Genomic DNA, 9,386 nt, shown 5'->3' with positions numbered 1-9,386 from the left:
AAACTGCCTTGTGTGTCCTCTACAGTTGGCACGAGAGCGAGACACGAGCGAGGCGTCCGGACAAGTACGTAGGGTGATGGCGATCGAGGTACCCGGGAGGCGTCAGGCTGCCTGCTGCCTGCTGCCTGCTGCCGGTTGAGCATCATTCATAGGCAGTGGAATAATGGCCTCACCTGCGCGAGGCAAGGCGGGCCTCTTGACCCTCTGCGCCATTGCCAAGCCGCGCCCCGACAGCGGCAACCACGCCGTGGCGCCGTCAGCGAGCGAGCGAGAGCCCCTCACGTGCACGTCCCCAGAGCGCGCGCAGGGTTCGCCTTGTTTCTTTCTCCAAAGACGATGACAGGGATTCGTCCCCGCTCACATGCCCTCGTCGCTTGCACGAGAGCATGGCACTGGCGCGCATCTCTGCGCAACGATGCTGGAGTCAAATCAGCAGACTTGACAAGCCATGGGAGGCAGAGAAGATGAAGTGGTCTCAGCAGGCCGAAGCGTGCAAGCAAGATATAACGAAATAAAAAGGCACCAGTGCCCGACTACAGTAGTGGAGTACCAGTACTCCTATTGCACTAGACCTTGAGCTCACATGGAGTACAAATGAGCTCACGTTCAAACGGAAAGATTGCACGGAAACAAACGGCCCTAACATCGACGGGATACAATATCAAACCAGGTACTAGCACTAGGTTTTCGTCGATCACTTCATATCCTCTGACGGCGCGCTGAAGGACTGGACTGGAGAAGCAGCGTTCTTGCAGCAGCGGGATCCGCCGGTTGGTTGATTATTCATCTGCTGGTGCAGAAAAAATCGATCAGAAGAACGCGCCGCATGTAGTAAAAGTGAGCAGTAGGTAGATAGAGATGCATCGGCCGATCTTTCACCCGTACGTACCGTTGTGGTGGTGGTGGTAGCGCGAGGCGGCGGCGAGGTCGGGGTGCGTGGCCGTCGTCGTGGGGATGGACATGGAGAGCAGCGTCTCGTCCCGGTGGCCCATATTCCAGGGCCGACCCTCGACGGCGTTCCCGTCGCGCGGCCACTCGTCGAAGAAGCGCCGCAGCGGCTTCTCCTCGGTTGTCGAGGACGCCGCGGTGGTGGCGTCGGGCTTGTCCAGGCTCAGGTCGGCGCCGAGAGCCAGGAAGTGCTGCCGCCGCCTCGCCTCCGCCTCCGCCTCCTCCTGCACCTGCTGCCTGTTCTGGAAGAAGGAGCCCCCGTACTGCTGCGCCGGCGCGTACCTGTGGTAGGACGGCGGGGGCGACGGGGTGTCGAGGTGGAGCTGGAGAGGGTTTATCTGGCTCTGACTCTGACCAGCAGCTGCGCGGAGGTGGTCGTGGCCGTGGCCGTGGCCGTAGGTGGGCGTGTCGGCCGGCGTGGGGGGCGACATGGAGAGGGCGGTCTGGCGGTAGGAGGCGGCCGGGGAGGAGACGGAGGAGGAGGACATCGGTTCCACAGGCTTTCTTGAACGGTTCTTGCCGCGGTGCATGTGCCTGTCGCAGTACTTGGACTCCCCGTACGCCTCCCTGGAGCAGCGCCACTTCTTGCCGTCCGTCCGCCGGCACCGCCCCGGCTCCGGGTCCTCCGGCTTCCGCGCGTACTGCGCCCCCGCCCCGTAGAGCCCCCACCCCACTGCATACAAGCAAAAAATACCACCCATGCATGCATCACAGTCAGTTACTAGATCAAACGAACGGCGGACGACCAGTCAAACGAACGATACAAGATCCTACATCGGATGGATATATACGTACGGGATGGCTGCGGAGGAGGGTAGCAGGCGAGGGAGGGGACGGTGTCGATGGCGGCGAAGGCGGCAGCGTCGCGGTGGCGGAGCGGGAGGACCAGCTCGTGGGGCACCTGCGAGCCGGCGGCCATGTACTTGTAGATGAGCGCCTGGTGCTCCAGCTCCCGCCACTGCGACGCCGTGAACAGGCACCTCCCGCCGCCGCCGCCGCCGTGCCCTCCCAGCATCATCTCTCTCCCCGGCCTACAACCCCAACAGCCACCAACCAGAGCACAAAGCGAGTGCTACTTACCACAGCAAGAGCTCACTCACACTCACTCGGCAAGGCAAGTCGTGCCTCGTGCTAGGCTTTAAGCTCGAGGTAGATAGAGGCAGAGCCATGATGGGAGTGAGTGAGTGAGGGGGTGTTCAATGCTCGCCGCGACTACTGCAGCTTTGTGCGTGTGTCAGGAGGACTGGGCTGGGCGGTGACACATATGAGGGCGTGTCAGGTGGGTGTGGGTGCGGGGGTGGGGTTGGGCTCTGCTGGGAATTAAGGTGAGGTGGTGGCGCAGAGGATGGGTCACTTCGGCCAGTGTTGAGGTCAGGGCGCAGAGCCTGCATGCCGCGGCCTGCGGTCGCAGTCGCAGTGGGAGCAGCAGCGCAGGCCGCTGGCACCTGACGCTGCCGCTGCCACTGCCGCGCGCGTGGGTGAGGAAAGAAACCACTCGAGCGGGCGGGGCTCCTGCTCTGCCGCTCCTGGTGCTGGCGCCGTGCGAGCGGGCAGGCGCAGCGCACCCAGGCTGCGCGCAAGGGTGGCAGGTTTTCAACTTTGGAGGAGCGGCTGGGGCTGGCAAAGCGGTGGGAAATGGGACTGGTCAGCGCGGGCCGGGACGGTCAGTCGGGTGGCATGGCAGATGCTCTTTGCTCTTCCTGTTACATTTTGCCGCGGTAGCCATGGGAGGACACGAACCCTTTCATTATTAGAAGGTTTATTACTATGTGACTCGGATGGCGGGAGGAGAATCCTGGTGTCTCGGCTCTCGCTAGTGTCGGATTCTGGGTTCCGGCAAACCCTTGAGGTTCGAACACTGGAGTGCGCACGAAGATCTCTCTCCGTCTAGCTCACTCTCGCAACGATGTCAAGGCCTATCTCGATGAGCCCAAAGAACAAGAGACACGCTATACTGGTTCAGGCCACCGTTCTGGTGTAATACCCTACTCCAGTGTGGTGTGGTGGATTGCCTTGTAGGCCGAGGATGAACAAGTACAAGCTATGAACAGCCTCATGAGGAGAGGTGTTCTTGAGCTTGGTGAGCTGGTGTGCGTGAGGATGGTCCGAATGATCCGTCCCCTCTAGGGTGGTGGCTAGTCCTATTTATAGAGACCCCGATCCTCTTCCCAAATATTAGGCGGGAATGGATCCCACAACGGCCAATTTTGAAGGGAGACAACTAGTACAAGTTATCCTGACAAAATGTGGTTTTCGCATGCCAAAGACTCTGGTGGTGACGTCGTCGTGGGCTCCGCGATGACCTCCGCCCTACCGTCCTGCTGGTCTTGGTCTCGTTGCACCGTTATGGAAACCTTTGCCTGATGCCTCGGGACTCCTCGCCCGCGCTTGCCCCTTTAGCACCAAAGAGGCAACTGGTACTCTGCGCCCGCTGGCGCCCGCCTGGCCTTGATAGTCATGGCCTCGCTGAAAGAAATATGCCCTAGAGGCAATAATAAAGTTGTTATTTATATTTCTTTATATCATGATAAATGTTTACTATTCATGCTAGAATTGTATTAACCGGAAACTTAGTACATGTGTGAATACATAGACAAACAGAGTGTCACTAGTATGCCTCTACTGGACTAGCTCGTTGAATCAAAGATGGTTAAGTTTCCTAGCCATCGACATGAGTTGTCATTTGATTAACGGGATCACATCATTAGAGAATGATGTGATTGACTTGACCCATCCGTTAGCTTAGCACGATGATCGTTTAGTTTGTTGCTATTGATTTCTTGTTGCTATTGATTTCTTCATGACTTATACAAGTTCCTATCACTATGAGATTATGCAACTCCCGAATACCGGAGGAACACTTTGTGTGCTATCAAATGTCACAACGTAACTGAGTGATTATAAAGATGCTCTACAGGTGTCTCCGATGGTGTTTGTTGAGTTGGCATAGATCGAGATTAGGATTTGTCACTCCGATTGTCGGAGAGGTATCTCTGGGCCCTCTCGGTAATGCACATCACTATAAGCCTTGCAAGCAATGTGAATAATGAGTTAGTTGCGGGATGATGTAATTACGGAACGAGTAAGAGACTTGCCGGTAACGAGATTGAACTAGGTATTGAGATATCGAGGATCGAATCTCGGGCAAGTAACATACAGATGACAAAGGGGACAACGTATGTTGTTATGCGGTTTGACCGATAAAGATCTTCGTAGAATATGTAGGAACCAATATGAGCATCCAGGTTCCACTATAGGTTATTGACCAGAGACGAGTCTCGGTCATGTCTACATAGTTCTCGAACCCGTAGGGTCCGCACGCTTAACGTTCGGTGACGATCGGTATTATGAGTTTATGTGTTTTGATGTACCGAATGTAGTTCGGAGTCCCGGATATGATCACGGACATGACGAGGAGTCTCGAAATGGTCGAGACATAAAGATTGGTATATTGGACGGCTATGTTCGGACACCGGAAGGGTTCCGGGAGGTTTCGGATAAAACCGGAGTGCTAGAGGGTTATCGGAACCCCCGGGGGAACTAATGGGCCTCGACGGGCCTTAGTGGAGAGAGAGAGGGGCGGCCAGGGCAGGCCGCGTGCCCCCTCCCCCTTGAGTTCGAATAGGACAAGGAAGGGGGGCGGCGCCCCCCTTTTCCTTTCCCCCTATCCCTCTCCTTCCTTCCCCCTCTCTCCCTTTTGGTGGAAACCTACTAGGACTCGACTTGGAGTCCTAGTAGGATTCCCCTCTTGGGGGCGTGCCAAGGAGGGCCGGCCGGCCTCCCCCTTCCTCCTTTATATACGTGGGAAGGGGGGCACCCTAGAACACACAAGTTGATTGTTTAGCCGTGTGCGGTGCCCCCCTCCACAGATTTCCACCTCGGTCATATCGTTGTAGTGCTTAGGCGAAGCCCTGCGTTGGTAACTTCATCATCACCGTCATCACGCCATCATGCTGACGAAGCTCTCCCTAGACACCGAACTGAACGTGTGCAGATCGCGGAGGTGCCGTACTTTCGGTACTAGGATCGGTCGGATCATGAAGACGTACGACTACATCAACCGCAGTAATTTCAAAAAAATTCCTACGCACACGCATGATCCATCTAGGTGATGCATAACAACGAGAGGGGAGAGTGTTGTCCACGTACGTCTTCACGATCCGACCGATCCTAGTACCGAAAGTACGGTACCTCCATGATCTGCACACGTTCAGCTCGGTGACGTCCCACGAACTCTAGATCCAGCTGAGTGTCGAGGGAGAGCTTCATCAGCACGACGGCGTGATGACGGTGATGATGAAGTTTACCGACGCAGGGCTTCGCCTAAGCACTACAACGATATGACCGAGGTGGAAATCTGTGGAGGGGGGCACCGCACACGGCTAAGACAACTGTCAACTTGTGTCTTCTAGGGTGCCCCCTGCCCCGGTATATAAAGGAGCAAGGGGGAGGCCGGCCGGCCCTATAGGCGCGCCAAGGAGGGGAGGAGTCCTCCTCCTAGTAGGAGTAGGATTCCTCCTTTCCTAGTCCTACTAGGAGGGGGAAGGAAGGAGAGGGGGAGGGGGAGGGAAAGAGGGGCCGCGCCCCCCTCCCCTAGTCCAATTCGGACTCCCTGGGGGGGCGCCACCTCCTGGCTGCTGCCCTCTCTCTCCCCTAAATCCCACTAAGGGCCCAATAACTTCCCGGGGGGGGGGGGTTTCTGGTAACCCTCCGACACTCTGGTTTTATCCGAAACCTCCCAGAACACTTCCGGTGTCCGAATATAGTCATCCAATATATGAACCTTTATGTCTCGACCATTTCGAGACTCCTCGTCATGTCCGTGATCACATCCGGGACTCCGAACAACCTTCGGTACATCAAAACACATAAACTCATAATACCGATCGTCACCGAACGTTAAGCGTGCGGTCCCTACGGGTTCAAGAACTATGTAGACATGACCAAGACTCATCTCTGGTCAATAACCAATTGCAGAACCTGGATGCTCATATTGGTTCCTACATATTCTACGAAGATCTTTATCGGTCAAACCGCATAACAACATACGTTGTTCCCTTTGTCATCGGTATGTTACTTGCCCGAGATTCGATCGTCAGTATCTCAATACCTAGTTCAATCTCGTTACCGGCAAGTCTCTTTACTCGTTCCGTAATGCATCATCCCGCAACTAACTCATTTGTCACATTGCTTGCAAGGCTTATAGTGATGTGCATTATCGAGAGGGCCCAGAGATACCTCTCCGACAATCGGAGTGACAAATCCTAATCTCGATCTATGCCAACCCAACAAACACCATCGGAGACACCTGAAGAGCATCTTTATAATCACCTAGTTACGTTGTGACGTTTGATAGCACACAAAGTGTTCCTCCGGTATTCGGGAGTTGCATAATATCATAGTCATAGGAACATGTATAAGTCATGAAGAAAGCAATAGCAACAAACTAAACGCTCATCGTGCTAAGCTAACGGATGGGTCAAGTCAATCACATCATTCTCTAATGATTTGATCCCGTTAATCAAATGGCAACTCATGTCTATGGCTAGGAAACTTAACCATCTTTGATTCAACGAGCTAGTCAAGTAGAGGCATACTAGTGACACTCTGTTTGTCTATGTATTCACACATGTACTAAGTTTCCGGTTAATACAATTCTAGCATGAATAATAAACATTTATCATGATATAAGGAAATAACAATAACTTTATTATTGCCTCTAGGGCATATTTCCTTCAAAAACTACTCCATCTCACGTGATGATCGGACATGGTTTAGTTGATATGGATCACGTGATCACTTAGATGATTAGAGGGATGTCTATCTAAGTGGGAGTTCTTAAGTAATATGATTAACTGAACTTTAATTTTTCATGAACTTAGTCCTGATAGTATTTGCATAACTATGTTGTAGATCAATAGCTCGCGATGTAGCTCCCCATTTATTTTTGATATGTTCCTAGAGAAAAACTATGTTGAAAGATGATAGTAGCAATGATGCGGACTAGGTCCGTGATCTGAGGATTATCCTCATTGCTGTACAAAAGAATTATGTCCTTGATGCACCGCTAGGTGAGGGACTTACTGCAGGAGCAGATACAGACGTTATGAACGTTTGGCAAGCTCGGTATGATAACTACTTGGTAGTTTAGTGCACCATGCTTTACGGCTTAGAACCATGACTTCGAAAACATTTTGAACGCCACGAAGCATATAAGATGTTCCAAGAGCTGAAATTGGTATTTCAGACTCATGCCCGAGTCGAGAGGTATGACACCTCTGACAAGTACTTTGCCTACAAGATGGAGGAGAATGGCTCAACCAGTGAGCATGTGCTCAGATTGTTTGAGTACTACAATCGCTTGAATCAAGTGGGAGTTAATCTTCCAGATAAAATAGTGATTGACATAGTTCTCTAGTCACTATCACCAAGTTACTGGAACTTCGTGATGAACTATAATATGCAAGGGATGACGAAAACGATTCCCGAGCTCTTAGTGATGCTGAAATCGACGAAGGTAGAAATCAAGAAAAGCATCAAATGTTGATGGTTGACAAGACCAGTAGTTTCAAGTAAAAGGGCAAGGGAAAGAAAGGGAACTTCAAGAAGAATGGCAAGTAGGTTGCCACTCCCATGAAGAAGCCCAAAGCTAGACCCAAGCCTGGAACTGAGTGCTTCTACTGCGAAGGAAATGGTCACTGGAAGAGGAACTGTCCCAAATACATGGCGGATAAGAAGGATGGCAAAGTGAACAAAAATATATATGATATACATGTTATTGATATGTACTTTACTAGTTCATAAGTAAGCCCCTGGGTATTTGATACGGGTTCAGTTGCTATGACTAGTAACTCGAAACAGGAGTTACAAAATGAACAAAGACTAGTTGAGGGCAAGGTAACGATATGTGTTGGAAGTGATTCCAAAGTTGATAAGATCACCATCGCACACTCCCTTTACCTTTGGGATTAGTGATGAACCTAAAATAAATGTTATTTGGTGTTTGCATTGAGCATAATATGATTGGATCATGTTTATTGCAATACAGTTATTCATTTAAGTCAAAGAATAATTGTTATTCTGTTTACATGAATAAAACCTTCTGTGGTTGTTGAGGATATAGACCTTAGAGTCACCCGCCAGGAGGGGCCGGGTTACTCATATGGTCATTACCAGAAGCCCGGAGCCAAGCTTGAAGACGATGGGCCAGAGATGGGCTTAAGACCCGGATATGGCTTAAGGCCCGTAGTTACAATCATTATTATGGTAGAACTTGTAGTGTAAGGCAAGAATAATTGAGAGTCCGAGCCGGACACTCTTATGAGCCGGCCGGGACTCTGAGAGCTGCTGGGCGTCAGCCTCCCTATATAAAGGGACGACCCGGCAGCGGTTTAGGAAAAAGAGAGATCTCGTCGAGAGCCAGGCATAGCAGTTAAGCTCCCTGGTCATCGAAACCCTAATCAATACCACCTCAAACTGGACGTAGGCTTTTACCTTCACCGTAAGGGGCCGAACCAGTATAAACCCTCGTGTTCCTTGTCCCACTTAACCCCTTCAAGCTTCCTAGTTGCGATGGCTCCACGACTAAGTCCTAGCTCGAGGACATTTGCCGTGACAATTCCACGACAGTTGGCGCCCACCGTGGGGCCGGCGCACGGTGGATTTGAGTTCTTGAAGGGCAGCTTCGAAGGGCTCAAGGGATACGCTGTGGGCCGGATGACCAAGAGTCGTCGTGGCAAGCTCTACATCGACGATGCAAACTGGGGCCCCGACGTCGGCTCAATTGAGTACGGGTACCGGGTCCCCTTCGGTGGAATTCATGTTTTCATCGGCAAGATTGGTGAGCCGGGCCCTGAGCCGGATCTCTGCGCCGATCTCATCGAGACGGCTCCGCGTGCGCGACCCGCCCGGGCCCGGCCTGCCATAAGGCATGCTTTTGTGGGATGCGTCCATGGAGGGCTCTCTGATCGATCTGGGTCTGGTAATGAAACGGCCGCCGGCTCTGACGGCGAGTCGTCCACCGATGAGTCAAACTCGTTGTATCAACTTCAAGATGGCCGACTCATGGGTTATTCCGATGGTGACAGTATTCCGGACCCGTTTGAGCCGCCAAGTCAGGTTGGGGTCTTTATGGCCGGTGCACAGCCTGTTCAGAACCCTGCTGCTAGAGCGGGAAACCCGGTGCCCTCGCCGGCTCAGGTGCTAATGGATCTCACGGACAAGATGACGGCCCTGTTAACCGCCACGGTTGACCCGGCGGATCAAGCTCAGCATGATGCGGAGGTGGCATAGTTAAAGTTGGATCTAGTGAAGGCTAAGGAGGATCTGGCAGCGGAAGGGATCAGGATGGTTGCGGAGCGGGCGGCTCTCGATGCCCAAACCCAGTTGATTCAAGCGCAGTCCTCCTGGCTCACGATGGATCAAAACGCGTCCAATGA

At 52.6% G+C, this 9,386-nt stretch overlaps 1 protein-coding gene across 2 annotated transcripts; it reads right to left on the bottom strand.

Annotated features, from left to right (window-relative positions):
• Window positions 1–470: 470 nt before the first annotated feature.
• On the bottom strand, window positions 471–2,169 carry LOC109732199 (growth-regulating factor 2). 2 transcript variants are annotated; one of them, XM_020291396.4, is made up of 3 exons: window positions 1,744–2,169; window positions 890–1,621; window positions 471–790 (listed from the first exon to the last, which is right to left on the bottom strand). In XM_020291396.4, the coding sequence occupies exons 1-3, from the start codon at window positions 1,964–1,966 to the stop codon at window positions 780–782; spliced, it is 966 nt and encodes a 321-aa protein (XP_020146985.1). In that variant the 5' UTR covers window positions 1,967–2,169; the 3' UTR covers window positions 471–779. The 2 variants fall into 2 exon arrangements, with proteins under 2 accessions (XP_020146985.1, XP_020146986.1); XM_020291397.4 differs by having other exon boundaries at window positions 471–787; window positions 1,744–2,166.
• Between the last annotated feature and the right edge of the window lie 7,217 nt (window positions 2,170–9,386).

Source organism: Aegilops tauschii, chromosome 7 (genome assembly GCF_002575655.3).
Source record: "Aegilops tauschii subsp. strangulata cultivar AL8/78 chromosome 7, Aet v6.0, whole genome shotgun sequence".
NCBI lineage: Eukaryota > Viridiplantae > Streptophyta > Magnoliopsida > Poales > Poaceae > Aegilops > Aegilops tauschii.
The sequence above is the reverse complement of the archived record's forward strand: the minus strand, read 5'-3'. Positions and strand labels throughout refer to the sequence as shown.

Excerpts from the sequence above, each read along its gene's own strand:
- LOC109732199 (XM_020291396.4), bottom strand. The coding sequence starts at position 1,966 with ATGATGCTGGGAGGGCACGGCGGCGGCGGCGGCGGGAGGTGCCTGTTC. Across the intron at positions 1,622-1,743 it reads CCCTCCTCCGCAGCCATCCC|TGGGGTGGGGGCTCTACGGG; the intron begins GTACGTATATAT and ends GCTTGTATGCAG.